The sequence below is a fragment of the Oxyura jamaicensis genome, unplaced genomic scaffold (assembly GCF_011077185.1).
Source record: "Oxyura jamaicensis isolate SHBP4307 breed ruddy duck unplaced genomic scaffold, BPBGC_Ojam_1.0 oxyUn_random_OJ72840, whole genome shotgun sequence".
NCBI lineage: Eukaryota > Metazoa > Chordata > Aves > Anseriformes > Anatidae > Oxyura > Oxyura jamaicensis.
This window is the reverse complement of record NW_023311276.1, coordinates 272,101-288,904: the sequence shown is the minus strand read 5'-3', so window position 1 is coordinate 288,904 and position 16,804 is coordinate 272,101. Positions and strand designations below refer to the sequence as shown.

The 16,804-nt window shown below is 38.7% G+C and overlaps 1 protein-coding gene across 2 annotated transcripts; it reads left to right on the top strand.

The window, feature by feature from the left end:
- The first annotated feature begins 434 nt into the window (after positions 1-434).
- ACADM (acyl-CoA dehydrogenase medium chain) lies at positions 435-15,857 on the top strand. Of its 2 annotated transcripts, none has more exons than XM_035314508.1 (12): positions 435-492; positions 3,849-3,948; positions 4,198-4,295; positions 4,404-4,473; positions 5,953-6,053; positions 6,138-6,218; positions 8,134-8,264; positions 9,451-9,559; positions 10,395-10,535; positions 10,613-10,708; positions 11,413-11,661; positions 14,517-15,857. In XM_035314508.1, exons 1-12 carry the CDS (start codon positions 469-471, stop codon positions 14,586-14,588), a joined length of 1,272 nt encoding a protein of 423 aa, XP_035170399.1. In that variant the 5' UTR covers positions 435-468; the 3' UTR covers positions 14,589-15,857. The 2 variants fall into 2 exon arrangements, with proteins under 2 accessions (XP_035170399.1, XP_035170398.1); XM_035314507.1 differs by lacking the exon at positions 14,517-15,857 and adding an exon at positions 13,763-14,482.
- The last annotated feature ends 947 nt before the right edge of the window (positions 15,858-16,804 follow it).

Here is a 16,804-nt window from a genome sequence, read left to right as displayed (position 1 = left end):
TCAAAGAGCATAGTTCAGCCTCTTGCAGCAGCGCGGCTGTGAGATGCTGGAAGGAGACGAGACCAGGCCCAGGTCCAGAGCCGCGGCAGGCAAAGCCGGGGCCGTCCCAGCTGCTGGCACACCTTCGCAAAGTAATTTCATCGCTCCCTGAGGGACAAAACCACGGTAAAACAGGCCTCGGGACTGCTCTGCTAGCAGGAAGAAGACGTAGGCGGTTGGAACCAGCCCAGGAGACTCTGCATCCAGAGACCCATTTAGTAGCTGAAACGTGCCTCCCACGCTACGTGAAACAACCAGCGAGGCAAATAAACTCCCCCTTAACGGAGGGGAGGGAGGAGAGGCCCGGTCAGCCGCGGCCAGCCCCATTCCGGGCCGGCCTTTCCCTCCCCGCCCCTCTCCCCGTCACCCCGCCTCAGCCCGGCCCCGAACCCGCGGCCCCGCTGCCCCCTTCCCGCCCGAGCAGCCAAGATGTCTGCCTTCGGAGCCACCCGGGTGAGCGGCGGGGGGGTGGGGAGGCGTGAGGGCCGGAGGGGCGGCGGGGGAGGGCCGGGGGCTGCGGAGACCTCGGGGTCGTGGCGGTCTGAAGGCCGCGGGTCTGCTCGGGAGCCCCGGAGGACAAAGCCGTGCGGGGCTGAAGTCCGCGCCCTGCTTTTTTTTTTTTTTTTTTTCTCCCCCCTTTGTCTCGGCCATGAGTCCATGAGTTGGCAGTGTTCATCTCCGGGTCATCTCCTGGAGCGCTGCTCGTGTCTCTCTGCTGTTGTGCTGCGCTTGCAGGGCCGTTAGGAAAAAAAAAAAAAAAAAGGTTTTGGTTCCCACTTCTAAACGTCAGGGCTTACGGTTCAGAGTATTTCATACGGCGCCCTTCCTGAAGCATACCTAGCTGTGCTGCCTACACTGTTGTTTGTTGTTTGTTTTGTTTTTTTTTGCTTATGTTGGTTTTTTATATGTGCAGTACATAAATACTGGTTTTCTGAAGTGCTGCGGTTCTATAAACTTAAAATACTGCTTACATGAAAAGAAGTTATTGAACAGTGCATAAAGGTTTCTCTGAAGTGCTGAGGTTTTATAAACCTAGAATTCTGCATACATCAAAAGTTACTGATCCACCAGTACCTCCTCATTTCCAAGGAGGAGGTGGAGGTGGTTCAGAGCTCAGGTATCACCTCGCTAAGCCTTCGCAGGGGCCTTTTCCTGGCTTCCCCGCTTCCAGAAGTAGGTAAAGGTTGAAGGGCCCTAGGTCAGCGCTGAGGCGTGACGCGGCGTGACCGCTGCCGGCCTGGGCCTGCGGCCAGGGAGGGCAGCATGCCAAGCCAGCGGGTGTTCAGGGCACCAGGCGGACAGCTTCCAGTCATGGGAAGGCGACGGACAGTGAACATGCACCTCGTGCATCAGTGTTCCGAGTTCAGCCTCTGGACACGTCACCTTCACAGTTGTGGTTTTGGCCGTGGAGAGCCATAGGAGTTGCGTGAGTGTTGCTAGCACCTTGGCACTGAATCCAGCTGTCCCACTGAGTCAAACTGGGAAGCGGGTGAAATAGATGGTGACCCAAATTCTTAGAGGTTACAAACTGTGGTCCTTTGTCACTTGCTTGCTCGCGCCACATCCGGGTATGGATCACACCTGTCCTTTCCATGTGTCTGTCTGTGGTGTTTCTGCAAAACCTTCTGCACTGACCTGGCATACTGCTCTGTATGAAAACCCCAACAGACAAAAGTTTTCTGGGATGAATTTCAATGTTTCCTTTATGTAGGATGTCACCCTTAGCATTATTTTGAATTCAGTACTTTTTCTAGTTGAGACAAAACATTTTGGTGAAAAAGCTGTGTATGACTCTGAAGGGCTGATCTTTAAAAAAAAAAAAAAAAAAAGTGATTTCAAATATCTGGCTTTTGCTTAACCTCATCATCATCTTGGCTTCTTCTAGATAAAGGAAGGTATAAAAAATTTTGAATAGTTGAGGTTCGTCTAGATGCTTTTTGATTTTGTTTCCTTACCTATATTACAACAGCAGTAGCAGTTGCATAAAACTTAGGTAAAATATCATGATATTATTCTGCAATAGCTATGGCTTGTGAAAACTCCAAATGAGTAATATATTGCCTAATAGAAAATACAATCCAGAACTATTAATAAACTTAACAGTTAAGTATTCAATTACATGATAGCTTCCCCCTGTCCTATGCCTACTAGTGGTCTTCCAGCATTTTTTTACCTTTCAACTTTATAGATATTTTCAGTATAGTTTGAAAATATCCTTTTTCACTCTGTTGATACCTGTGTTTGCTTTTTTAACCATCTCTGCATACCATTCTTATTTTTAAGAGCACAGTCATCTACCACTACTTTGTTTTTTAACTACGTGTAGCCTACCCAGCTATATACTGCTCCTGTCACTCAAGTTTCCAATACAAATTCTGACATTTTTGTACCATTAATTCAGTTTTCTAATGTTACAAAATAAGTGACTGGTCTCATCAAACTTTTTTTTAACCTAAATTTTTACATTAAAATCAAATCAAAATCAAGCCTTTTCTTAGCCTTTTGACTAAATTGTTTTCAGTCAATATTGATTTGGGTCATTCTATAAATATATCCAAAGAAATATTTTTTCACTTTTCTTCCCAAATAATGCAGTTGGGCATGAATTTTAGAGCAGAAATATAATTTTAGTTTATGCACAGGATTAAGGCATCACGCAAATAGTTGTAACGATGTTAGTAGGCACTAAAAAGGCAAATAAAGTATGTACAATGAAAAACAGAATAAACTTGTGATAAATGTTAGGAAGAAAAATACAGATATTGTGCTTGGGTCTATCTTGTTTGGAATATCATAGAATCATTTAGGTTGAAAAAGACCTTTAAGATCATCAAGTCCAGCCATCCACCTAACACCACCAAGTCCACCACTAAACCATGTCTGCATAGAAATTCTTCCTAATATCTTCCCTTGGCACAACCTGAGGCCTTTCAGGTAGTTGTAGGGAGCGATGAAGTCTCCCCTCAGCCTCCTCTTCTCCACACTAAGCAACCCCAGTTCCCACAGCCACTCCTCATAAGATGTTTTATAGCTTCCTCGCTCTTCTCTGAACGTGCCCCAGTACCCCGATGTCCTTCTTGGAGTGAGGGTCCCACCACTGAACACAGTTGTCAAGGTGCAGGCTCATCAGTGTTACGTACAAGGGGACAATCATTTCCCTGGTTCTGTTGGCCACGCTAGTTCTGATGCAGGCCACGATGACACCACTACAACAGTAATCACTAAGTATATATACATTACTGCAACTTGCTAGAAGGGAATCTTGGGCATTATTAGGTCAAAATATTCTGATACCTATTGTTTAATACGTAGATTGTTGTTTTTCAGAATCATGCTAATCCTGACCATAGGTAAACACTAGACAGGTGGAGTGCTCAGTTGTGGGCAATAGCTTCTGGTTTGATTTCAAAATATATATATTACTATGTCTCTGTGAGCATGTTCACATGTGGATATATATACTTTAAAGAAGGTGTGCTATAATTATGCTTAGTTATTTTTAAATAAGCATAAATTGCAAAAAAAAAAAAAATTGCAATCTTAGAAATGGATACACCAGTTCACACAAGCTCAGTGCTGTCTTGGATTCTATGTTGGTGTAAGCCGTCACTTTGCATCAGCTTGCCACAGAAACAAAGTTTAAGGTAGCCAGGAATTCTTCCAGATTATGTTAGTCACTGTATTGTACCTGATGCGATATTGTTTTCTAAAGGGGGAATCTATATTTAAAGTTGTGCTGCCATCAGGCTAGTAGCTTTAGGAGACATGAGCTACCAATGTCTTATATCTCCTGTTCTGTTTCTCTTCAGCGGATGCTCCAAACCATTGCAGGGCTTGGATGGAGATCACATTCTAGTAAACCTGCTCAAAACGTGCATACAGGCAGACCTGGAGCTGGCTTTAGCTTCGGTAGGTATCACATTGCTTGAAAGGAGTGCAGCAACTAAGGACAAATTGCAGAGTTATTTTAAAATAAAAAGCACTGTATTGCAGGCCAGTATGAAGAGGAAAATGAACTTTTTTGGTTACTCGGGAGTCCCAGGAAGTGGTGGTTTAGATTGTCTTGGGAGGAGTGACACTCCTCTTCCCGTACTCTGACAACTGGCAAAATTAAAGCTGGTGTAGAATTTGTGACTTTTTTTTTCTTTTTTGTAATAGAACTTACTGATGAACAGAAAGAGTTTCAAGCTACTGCTCGTAAATTTGCTCTGGAGGAAATTATTCCTGTTGCTGCACAATATGATAAAACTGGAGAGGTAAATCTATCATACAGTAGGGGAAAATTAGATTTTTATCTTAATCTGCATGAAATTTAAAATGCTGGCTGTGATTAATGAGAACGTGATTTTCCTCATTTATTTCAGTATCCTCTTCCACTCATAAAACGGGCTTGGGAACTTGGTCTTATAAATTCACACATACCAGAAAGCTGCGGTAAGTAAATATTTTTAATCCATAAAATAAAACTAAGAAAAGACCTTGGAGATTTATATGTGTAATTATTAATTCTGTACAAAATAAACAGTTGCATACTTGAATAATTAAGATAAACCTTTTAATTTCCTGTTTAATTCATTATGCAGTCTGATCCTTCCATCTTCAAAGGCTATCGTGGAAGTGGAAGGGGTTCCTAAAAAGGATAAAGATGATGAAAGATACAGAACGGCTTCTGTATGAGAAATGACTAAAACGTCAGTGTCGTGAAGAGTGTGAAAAGGGATTGATAGCTCATCCCCCTTTCAATAAAACTAGAAGGCATCAGTGAAGTCAGCAGATGGCAGGTTCAGAGTAAATTAACGGAGATAGATCTTATTGGGGAATGGTTATTGGACCACTTCATGCAAATTAAACACATGCTTTTCCTTAAATATAAAAATATTTAATGAATAATGCATTGGACAAAGTCCTACCGCTACAGTGAGTCTGCCAAGATGCATCATGAGCCCATTTGTTACAGGCCCCTGCACCAGCACTGATCCTGTGAACATCAGCATGGGACACCCTAGCCCTGCATTATATTCATCCCCCAGACCAGGTCCACAGCGCTAAGGTGGCCCCTGAGCATTTTTACAAGACAAAGCTGTGGCATTTCTCATCACGTCGCCAAGGGAAACTTGTAGCAGAGTTGCTCTGTCCCTGTCATTCCTGCTCCCAGCCAGCCTACCCTGTTCTGCAGCCAGGTCATCTTTTTTTCCAGACAGGTCATTTGTTGGTCACATCTGCTGAGCAGTTACAATCTCTATTTCCCCTTCATTTTATGCAGTGTGTAGTTAATTTGTGAAACTCATTGCTGCTGCGTGATATTGATGCTAAAATGTTTACCTATGTTAAAAAGAGATGAGTGCAAATTCACTGAAGGGGAAGTCTGTCAAGGGCTAGCGTATGGAGGATACCAAGAGTACTTCAGGCTGAGGGAGACACCTAGAGGATGGAGAATGTATTTTGAGCAAATGTTACTGTATTGTTACTGTATTTTGAAGCACTTCCCAAAGTCAGTTTCTGTCAGAAGCAGGTTGCTATGTTGGTTGGCTGACTAACCTGAATAACTCAGTATTTATAGGAGCTATGGTAGCTCAGGAGCCTTTGTGGTCATTTCTCTGCTTCATAAGAACTCTGAAGGGCATTCTCAAATGTAAAGTAGTCAAAAAGTTATAGTAGTCAAAAAGTTGTTGCCATTCTGTGTAACGTGCCCCGTATCAATCGTGCAACCTTGGAGCAGTCAAATGTAGTTTTCCAATCATCTCTTACGATTCTGACAAAACTTTATTTAAAACGTTTGTGTGGGATGTCTGATCAAACGCAGTGCACAATCAAGTGTATATGGGGCAGTATGTTTTTGACAGTGGATCTCTGTAAATTGCTAGTATGTCCCACTTTAAACTCATTTTAGTAAATTAAATATTTCAACTGTAGGTGGTCTTGGCCTTGGCAGTTTTGAAGCATGCCTTATTACGGAAGAGTTAGCTTATGGATGCACAGGGGTTCAAACTGCCATTGAAGCAAATTCGCTAGGGGTAAGTTCTGTCATTTCTTACCTATTTTAGACTGGAGTCTGCATTTTAAAAATGCAGATTAATAGTATAAATATTTTCTTTCAGCAAATGCCAGTAATCATCGCAGGAAATGAGCAGCAACAGAAAAAATATTTGGGAAGAATGACAGAAGAACCAATGATGTGTGTAAGTATAACTTGTACACTGTAGAATGTTCCTAACCCACATTCATCAGTATTAGTCATTTTTTGGGAAGAAAGCAGTGGTATCTACTTAAAACTTAGCCCATTTTTGTTTGTAAATAAACTGTGCCATTTATTCAAAGTTAAGGAATAGTAAATATGATACAAACAGTGAGGAAATTGAAGATATTACCTGGAAAACCATCCTAATCACTTACCAAAAATATATATATATTTTTTTTTATTTCCCTTTCAGGAGGTTTAGCTGGGGTTGTTTAGCTTGGAGAAGGCTCAGGGGAGACCTTATTGTACTTTACAATTACCTTAAAGGAGGTTTAGTGAGTTAGGGATTGGGCTCTTCTCCCAAGCACCAAGTGATAAGACAGGGAAAATGACTTCAAGTTGCACCAGGGGAGGTTTAGGTTGGATATTAGGAAAAAATTCTTTATTGAAAAGGTTGTGTGGCATAGGAATAGGCTGCCCAGGGAAGTGGTTGAGTCACCATCCCAGGAGGTCTTCAAGAAACGTGTAGATGTAGAACCTAGCATAGTTTAGTGGTGGTCTTTAGTGCTAGGTTAAAGGTTGGACCAGATGACCTTAGAGGTCTTTTCCTACCTGAACAATTCCAAGATTCTGTGATTCTAAGAAGAGGTGTGGGAGTTTAAGAAATGTAAGAGGTTTATATAAGCACATACTCATATGACAGGAGCAGTACTTCTTACAGAGAAAGAAATAAAGAGTCATGTGCAATGCATTAGAATCTGGACAACTAAGCCCCATAAGATGAAGAACACAGTAGATATAACATGTTATGCTGTACTCTTATCCGCAATTTTTAAAGATCCTCAGCTTTTACATCAGTTTGTAGTATGAGGAAGTGATGACATAAGAGTTAGAGAATGGTTCTGTTTATCATGTTTATTTGTTGGACAAAAGGCTTGACATGAGCCAACAATGTGCGCTTGCAGCCCAGAAGGCCAACTGCATCCTGGGCTGCATCAAAAAAGGACTGCCCATCAGGTCAAGCGAGGTGATTGTCCCCCTCTACACTGCCCTTGTCAGGTCCCACCTAGAGTACTGTGTCAAGGTTTGGGGCTCCCAGAACAAGAAAGATGTGGACCTGTTAGAAAGAGTCCAGAGGAGGGCCACAAAGATGATCAGAGGGCTGGAACACCTCTCCTATGAAGAAAGGCTGAGAGAGGCTGAGAGGGCTGTTCAGCCTACAGAAGAGAAGGCTCTTGAGAGGCCTCATTGCACCCTTTCAGCATTTAAGGGGGCTTATAAAAAAAGATGGGGAGCAACTGTTTGCTCAGTCAGATAATGAATGGACAAGGGTTTTAAACTATTTAGATTATTAGAAGTTAGGAGGAAATTCTTCACTCAGAAGGTGGTGAGGCACTGGAACAGGTTGCCCAGAGAAGCTGTGGATGCCCCGTCCCTGGAGATGTTCAAGACCAGGTTGGACGAGGTCCTGAGTAACCTGACCTAGTGGGTGGTATCATTGCCTGTGGCAGGGGGGTTGGAACTAGATGATGTCCCTTCCAAACCAGGCCATTCTATGATTGTGTCCCATCCCTGGAGGTGTTCAAGGCCAGGTTAGATGGGGCCTTGGCCAATTTGGTCTAGCATGTGGCTTTCCTGCCTGTGGCAGGGGGGTTGGAGTTAGATGGTCCTTAAGGTCCCTTCCAACCCGAGCCATTCTATGATCATTAAAAGTTATTTAAAATATGCATTAGGGATTTATTAGGAAAATTAACCCATATGTGCTTTGAAAGTTGTTGCTTTTTGGTGATGGTAGGGTTTTTTTTATATAATATTTTGGGGTTTACTATGCAGTTTTGGTGCACATAGTCTGCAATAATATGGTTCCTAAAGAAGGAACTTTTTTCCTCAAGATTTTGTATTTTATTTTCTTCTAGGCTTACTGCGTAACAGAGCCTGGAGCAGGCTCCGATGTGGCTGGTATAAAAACAAAGGCTGAGAAGAAAGGAGATGAATATGTTATTAATGGTCAAAAAATGTGGATCACAAATGGTGGGAAAGCAAACTGGTGTGTTAACAGTTGACTCATCCTACATTTTCTGTTATTCTGTTCTATACTGGCTTTTTTTTTCCCCATAGTTAGATACTAGTGTTTCTTTAAAGTTCTGTTGTAAATCCAAGTCTTCATTATGTTTCACCCCAATACACTTTAATCTGTGATCAGTGTATCAGCACAAGGTATAAGACTCTCAGAGCTGTGCAAAGCTTAAAAAGGAAATTAAATGATGACATGGCAACTCTTCATTCAAGAATGCCTCTTAAACCTTGATGCTATCAAACAAAATAATTCTAGTTTTTCTTCAGTGGAGGACAGCAGGAGTTTGATTTAACTTGCAAAATACTCAGAAGGCCCATATTACCAGCTACTTTACTTCGAAGCTGTAGTGATCGAGATCACTTGCTACTGATTCTATTCAAAACATGTCTCACTTTTAGTGAAGCTAGAAAAACTCTTGGATTGTGGTGTTACGTTTTATTTTCTTAAGGGAAGACATTTTCTAACAGTCAAAGAATCCAGATATTGCTGTGGTGGTGTGTCTGTGGAGCGTGACTTACAATATAGACCTCTTTCATTGTGTGTCGCATAATATCACACTCATCCCCAACACGTGAATCGTTTTAATTTAAGTGAAAAAGCTGTATGCATTTACCCATAAAGCTGAATTTTCTAATTATTTCCTTGTTCAAGGCAGAACTATCAAAGAAAATGTACCAGCTATCTTTTGACATTATCAAACACCATGAATGTGATTTACAACTGTTTAATTTCTAATAGAAATACTTATATACAACTTTGAATAACATTAAGATCTTTGAAATCAGGTGATAACATTTTCTGTGCAACAGTGTATCTCCTAAGAATTCATTTTTAAATATGTGCTCTGACAGATTTCTTTTTTACTGTTTGTGAAACTGATAATACCATAAAGACTTAAAGTACGTGGAAAAGGTGGAGAATCTTTGCATGTTCATATTAAGTAATTTTATTAAATCTTGAATGTTGCAGTAAGAGACGCAGTGACACTTCTCTTCATTGCACACTGTCAGTTTATTTTTGTAAGGGGCAAGAAGAATGGATTGTTAACTTTCTGATAGATTTATTACATGCTAGAAACACTATATATATATATATGTACATACGCATTGCTAATTGTGAGGATAAACTGAGTTTCTACTTCTTTGTTTTACACTAGGTATTTCTTGCTTGCTCGTACCAATCCAGATCCAAAAGTTCCTGCAAGCAAAGCTTTTACTGGATTCATTGTGGAGGCAGATAGCCCTGGAATCCAAATTGGAAGAAAGGTGAAGAGAGTATCTCTTACTTAACAAACCAGGGGTTGTTATTATTTGCTTCTAAATCAAATCACAACAAATTGCAATTAAAGAAAACATGTTACACAACTGAACGTTTTCACATTGTCATCTTTTCACTTTCACAACATATGCTATTCATAAGACATAATTTTATTCATTCTGATAAGGAATTATTCAGAGTGTATCAAAGAAAGATGACTTTGAATAGCTGCAAAAATGATTTGAGAACCATTTTACTGATCAATGCCAATAGATGAGAAATATGGCTTCAAAGGATAAAAAACAAGGTGGACAGTTTTAACCATAATTGCACAGTGAGCTTTAATTTTAGCTACTGCTCAAGGAAAGCTTTGCAGTTTTTGGTGCAAATTCTTAAATAAATAAATAGTGGAAAAAATGGACATTGTGTATCAGGGAAGGAATCTGAAAACTTGAAAACTCCATTTTATATTTTTGTGCATGTGTTTCTGTTACATTTATTCTTTCCTACTGCCTGCATACTAGTTTCTTTACTTTTTCCTCTCCCACCTCAAATGATACAGTTAAACTTGAGAAAGACCATGTGAGTGATTGCAGCTACAGAATCAATTTTACATAGGCATAAGATAAACTACCCAGCTTAGACAAATAAGGGGCATGCTGGTCTGTAAATACAGAACTACTATTTGTCACCTATATGGTAATTTTTAGATGAAATTGAAATGCCTGGGAGGAGCTGAGGGGGAGAAGCTTACCTTATGCTTTGAGTAAACTAAAGAAAGATGGTGTGTTATACCTTGAAAAAATCCAACTTAGTTGCACCTCTGTAAACTTCTCTTTTCAGGAAATGAATATGGGTCAACGCTGCTCAGATACAAGAGGTATTGTCTTTGAAGATGTGAGAGTCCCGAAAGAAAATGTATTAATAGCTGAGGGAGCTGGCTTTAAAATCGCAATGGGAGCTTTTGATAAGACCAGACCACCTGTAAGTATCAAAAATAATTTATTTATAAAATGTAATAGAAATTTTTTTGTTTCTATTCTGTGCTGTATTTAATTCAGGTAGCAGCTGGTGCTGTTGGGTTAGCAAAAAGAGCACTCGATGAAGCTACTAAATACGCTTTGGAGAGAAAAACCTTTGGGAAAGCGATTGTTGAAGTAAGTTAAATATATATATTTATTCATATATATTCACTTATATAAGCTATGTTTTCACATCAGTATAGTAGAGGTACTACTAGTGAATTTTCAGGATTGTTCCTTGATTTTTTAGGACATGAGTTACTGTATCTCTGCCATTGCTTGGGTTCACAAGTATTATAGGTCAGTGCCATCTAAGTAAATCTAACCATGCAGTTACTCCAGGAATTCTTCTGAACTTACCGATGATAATAGTAAAATCATAAAGAAAACTCTGCCCCAAACCTGAAACTCATGTACTCTTAAGACATACTTAAGTTCTTCAATACTAATAAATAGGGATTTTCAGGCAAGGTATAAGCTTCTCTGAGCTATGTGAAACAATACACAGCATTAATAAAAATAGAATATATTGTCAATCACACTGTTTACCAGTTTTAAAGAAATTTAAATAAACAGCAAACTAAACAAGATGTTATAAATACTGAAACATGACTTCAAATTTCAGGACTTAATCCCTGTGCCTAAATGAATTTTAGAATGAAAACCTTAAAAGTCTAATTCAACACAGAATTATGACAGCTTGATCCATATTCTGTAGAACTCATGTTGTACAATTTACTTTGTTGAAGATATTAGTGTATAAAAAAGATTATATTCTTTTTGGATGTCATAGAATCTTAAGCAGGCAATGTTAATCTAGTGTATTTCATCATTCATAGCACCAGGCAGTGTCATTCATGCTTGCTGAAATGGCCATGAAAGTGGAACTTGCTAGGATGGCTTACCAAAGAGCTGCATGGGAAGTTGATGCTGGCCGCAGAAATACATACTATGCTTCCATTGCAAAGGCATTTGCTGGTGACATTGCAAACCAAGTAGCTACAGATGCAGTGCAGATTTTTGGAGGAAATGGATTTAATACTGAATATCCTGTAGAAAAATTAATGAGAGATGCTAAAATCTACCAGGTAAGTAAAAGAGAATGTGATCTCCACAATAACGTCTAAATTTTATATAGAACTACCTAATGGCTACTTATTTCAAATCTTGATGTACACATATGACATGAGTTTTTAGAATGACAGTAAGTATCCTTCAGTTTAAAAAACGTATCATAGCTTGGTGCCTGCCTATAGTTTAACTTTTCCTTCAGCCCAATACCTAGTTCAAATAACAGATGTTGCAAATTATCTCCTTTTACTCCTCAGACCCAAAGACAGTATGCAGAACAACTGACTGGTAATGACATTTTGGGATCTTCTCACATTCCTCTTATTTTAGTCTAGAAGAGAACACCAAAGCGTCTTCTTCACCTTTTTCCTCATGAGTCATGCTGAATGATTTTTTTTTTTTTTTTTTTTTTTTCTGTTCCCAGTCTCTTCATCACTTCTGGCTACGCTCTAAACCTTATGTTTGAAACTTTGGTAGCATGACCCAGGCAGAATACTTCAGCTGATATATCACCAGCATTGAGTGTCATCGAATATATCATGGTCTTGCATATGTTGTATTAACAGAAATATGACACAACCTGGAACGCTTGGCCTGTTTTCTTTTTAACAACAAACCAAGCTTATACTTACTCATGTTTAGCCTGTAGTCACCCATAATCCCCAGATCTTTTTCTGCATTATTATTGCTGAGAAATTATTCCATGTTATGTCATAATTCTTGTCTTGGAATAGGTTATGCTACAGTTCTTTATTCAGCAAGAATGTATTAATTATGCTCAGCAAAACCAGTAGTCTTTTCACCTCTTTCTGATAGTAATATTGGCTAGGTAAAACTTATCAGAAAAGGTATCAAGAAATGCATGTGGACCATAATCTGAAAGGTTAGTTAGTTATAACAACTGTCATTCTTAAGATTCTATGTAGTTAACATTTCTCTTATAGCTCACTTTAAAATGAAAACTATGATTCTCCCTAGCCAAGATTTAGTTTTTCTCTGTTTAAGGAAAGACAGCTACTACTTTGGAATCTAAAGGTCTTTAGTACTAATAGCAGTTCTGCAAGCGAGAAGATGAACGAGTAATATAATTTTACTTTGGGCATTTTTTCTGTCAGGTTCTGTGTTTTTCCAGAGAAAGATGTTGTGAGAGTTGGAAGTTTATTTAAAAGTTAAGATTAATTTTACAGGATTCCAATTATTTCGATTTTCTGTTATACTGATCCATCACAGGTACATGGCAAGGTAGACTTTTTTCTAATTGTTCAGTCTAATCCGATTTAGTATTAATTTTTGTTGTTTTTCTGCTTTCCTTCATTCCTTAAAAGAATAAAAGGAAGGATTTTTTCTTTACAATAATTTTGCCCATGTCTCTTGTTTATGCTTGACTATATTACGGCCCAATTCCACATGGTACATGCTTTTGGCCATTTGTTTCATGTATAAAAACTTTATTTTCCACTTGTTCTTTTCTTCCATATATTTGATATTTCTCAGTATTACACGGTTCTACTACTTCCCTTCAGTTGAAGGTGGTGGCTTGAAACTGCTTCCATGGCTTATAAACCAAAACCTCTTTTGCATTTATATAAGTAGACTGTGAGTTTTGATGTCTTTACACTTAAGTTCCGTGGCTGTCCTCATCAGCAAGTAATTTAGTGCAATAGGAGGAGATTAGCAGATTGCAGGAATAGCTGCTGAATGCCCTCCAACTAGACTATATCCAGTTTGGAGAGGCTAAGTTCACAGCAGACCTGTTTGTCTCCTTGGACTGAATGTCCCCACTATGCGTGTGATTGTAAAGGCTTGTAAGTTGTAAAAACTGTAAATTGTTATAGGCCTGGACAATTTGGGCTTCATTAGGATTTGGATGGTTTTTAGCGTATAGAGAGAGTAGAGTTTCCAGTTAAGTTTGCTCCAAAAGGCACCTACTTTCACCAAACTAAATCTGCTCTATAACCTGGATCATTGCAGGGTAAGCAGCAGCAGTCAGATGATTCACTTTGAGAATGAAAAATTTCCTCTGAAGAAAAAAATAATGTGACTGCGGGTTATAGTGCCTCTATTTTCAAAAAGCTTTGTAAGGTTCTTGGGAATATTGTCCCTATTTTATGACTACAGAAATTCAATTTACCTGAATTTGAGCAACGTCAAACCAAGTTTTGGCAGAACTGGGAACTGAAACACTTGAACCTCTAAGTTATGTTGCTTCCACGCTCAAGTCCTGTTGCAGTATACCTGTGGAGCTTAGAGCCTTCTTACTGCATTAGACCTTCACATATACAGTGTTGTGCATCTCTGTCTTTCCTGCCATCAGTCGATGTAAAACGGGGATGCTGCAGAACGTTTCTAGAAGGCGATACAAGAATATAAGGTTAAAGAGAGGGAAAAAAGGGATACTGTATTGGAGAGTGGAGTAGTTAGCAAGAAGAAATGGAAGTAAATGAATCAAAGGGAATGCTTGGTGTGACCTTGAAAGGCTAGTCAACAAAAATACAACACTCAGCACAAGTCATCTTCTCTTCACCCATTGTTTTAAAATCTAGTTTGTAAAACCTAAAGTATGTATTTTCTTCCTCAGATAACACATTTTCCTGATCTTTCTTGCCCCCCTATGTCTGTTTGCCTGAGAAAATTACTGAGTTTAGATGAGAAGATGTGAGACTGTCTCTCAGTATCTTGTGTATGATTTATTCTATTTAGCCCAATGTAGTTACTTAGTCACATTGGAATTTGTCAGTTTTATTTTTCTTGGATTTAACATTCCAATCCACACTGTAATCTAGTATGCTAAGGAGGTTTAAAAGTGTAGAAAGATCAATGTAAAACCTTTTTAAAAATGACCATCTAACATTGTTGCAATTCTTCTTTTCAGATTTATGAGGGAACTGCTCAGATTCAAAGGATGATCATAGCTCGTGAACATGTTGGCAAATTTAAGGCTTAAAGAAATGTATAAAGTGTGTGTGGCACTATGGTAGTATTCTGTGTTCTCATAGAAGAGGATTTTAGTGCGTTTCTCAATACAATGGAAAATTTGTGGAAAAATGCCCTTTTCCTTAAGTCTTTTTATTGAACACATTATTAAGCACTACTTCTTCCCATCCACTCCCTCTGAATTCCAAAGTGATTGTCTATTGTCTTTCCCCACTTAATCATTTTGACTCAAATATTTAGCCTTTGGTGGGGGAAGAGAAAAAACTTTCCCTATAAAATTTATGAATTTATTTGATTAAAAAAGATACCAAAATTCAGAATTTTTTAGATTTTTTCTTTTTCGTCAGTGAAGGCTTATGGAAATTCAGCATGAGGAATTAAATTTGGGGAGTTTCTGTATTGTTTATAATGATACAGATTTGTTCAGTCTCTTTTATCATTGGCATTTGGATGGATATCAAATTAAAAAATCTCAGGAAAATAGTTACTTACAAATCGTATTCTAATTCCTCAGGAATACCATGTTGCAGCAGATTGTCTCTAGGTCACCTAGAGCTAGCTGGAAATAAATACGCTAACATGTTGGTTTTGTTGGCCTTTAGAAACTCGTATTTAAAAAAAAAAGATGAATGAATCTTAATTTCTGGACCGTTCAAAAGCATATATTATCATAAATTAGAACACACAGCACTATTATTTTTCTCAAACAGGGACAGGATTACTATTTCTAGTTTGTCTATGTTTTATGTGTGTCCCTGAAGCAGCATGAACAAAAACTACTTCTTGTTTTCAAAAGACACGGCATAATAGGGCTTCTTTTGAATTTCTTAACCACATTATTCACCTGAATCCAGCACTGAAAAAAATTGTCATTCAAAGCGTTTATCTCTGTTCTTCAAAGAAACCTGTTGTGTTTACGAAGAAAATACTTGTGCCTTTTCCTGTGCAAGATGTCTGCTTTATGGTTGGATGTTATGGACAGCTTTCAGTAAAAATAATTATGTGGTTTTGTTGTAGCATGTGTGATTGTATGATTGTTCAACTTTAAACTTTTTCATTTTAACCAATGCCACATAAAATAACATCTAGGAAACATTGCCATATTTTCATTTGTAAAATACCTATTCTAAATTCGCATATTACTCCAAAAATGTAAGTACAAAAAGGGCAAGAAACTAGAACCTCAAAACACAATGTTTTTTAACTGTAAAGTTAGATGATCAAAATGTTATTTCTGACAGCCATTGCTGCATTTGAATAAAAACTAATTTTAAACAGAGAGGTGTGGTGTTTTTTATTCACTTTGCTAGCCACATCGTTTAAATTGTATTTTGCATAAATTATCCAGCGTCTGAAACAGGCAAATAGCTGCACCTCAGTTCCTCCTGTGCTACTGCCCACAACAGCTGCGTGGCCATTGCAGTTCAGCAGTGTGAAGGCCTGCACTGCTTTGCCTGCATGAAGCCTGTTCTGAGGACTGAGATCCAACCCAGCAGTGACAATCTCAGCTTGAAGGAATGCAGCCTCTCTCACTACTGCACTTTATTAAGTAAGTAAATGTTCAGTCAGGATGATTCACTTCAAGTCAAAGTGCAACATTTCTTTAAGAATGACTTATGTGATCATTTTTATTTCAAATTCAATGTATTTAAGGGTATATTCCTTTCCATCAGTGTATACACTTAACTGTTTGCAGCACGAATAGCCGAGGAAGAGGAATTCTTGAGATTTTTGTGTTTTGTTTTGTTTGAAATTTGGCTAGGCTCTGCTGGGCAGTGCTGGCAGAATGCACGTTCCCTGGACTTCTTGGAAAAATTACTCAGCCACATCTGGAGTGCCATGTCAGGAGACAGTCAAAGGACCACAAAGATGACAGACAGATGGGACAGCTGCACTAAATGAACAGATGACAGTTCTGGTATCCGTCACATCACGTCACGGTGAGAGTGGTGGGATAAATGCCAACACAGGTCAGACCCTTGTTTTATATATACTGTCAGCGTTGTCCAGGTAAGTTGCAGAAAAGCAATTTCTAATCAATGGTTTTGGTGATTGCAAACTTAGAAACCAAATACTCTTGGATAGCAATTAGAAAAACATATTTCAGTATGTTACTTAAACACTAATGGACAGACCTTCAGGATTTAGCTCTATCACTTCCGAAAATAAATAAATCAAATTACAGAATGATATGCTTTTAAAGTTCACAATGGTGACTGATAAATT

Excerpts from the sequence above, each read along its gene's own strand:
- ACADM (XM_035314507.1), top strand. The coding sequence starts at position 469 with ATGTCTGCCTTCGGAGCCACCCGG. Across the intron at positions 493-3,848 it reads CTGCCTTCGGAGCCACCCGG|CGGATGCTCCAAACCATTGC; the intron begins GTGAGCGGCGGG and ends GTTTCTCTTCAG. Across the intron at positions 10,536-10,612 it reads TTGATAAGACCAGACCACCT|GTAGCAGCTGGTGCTGTTGG; the intron begins GTAAGTATCAAA and ends TATTTAATTCAG.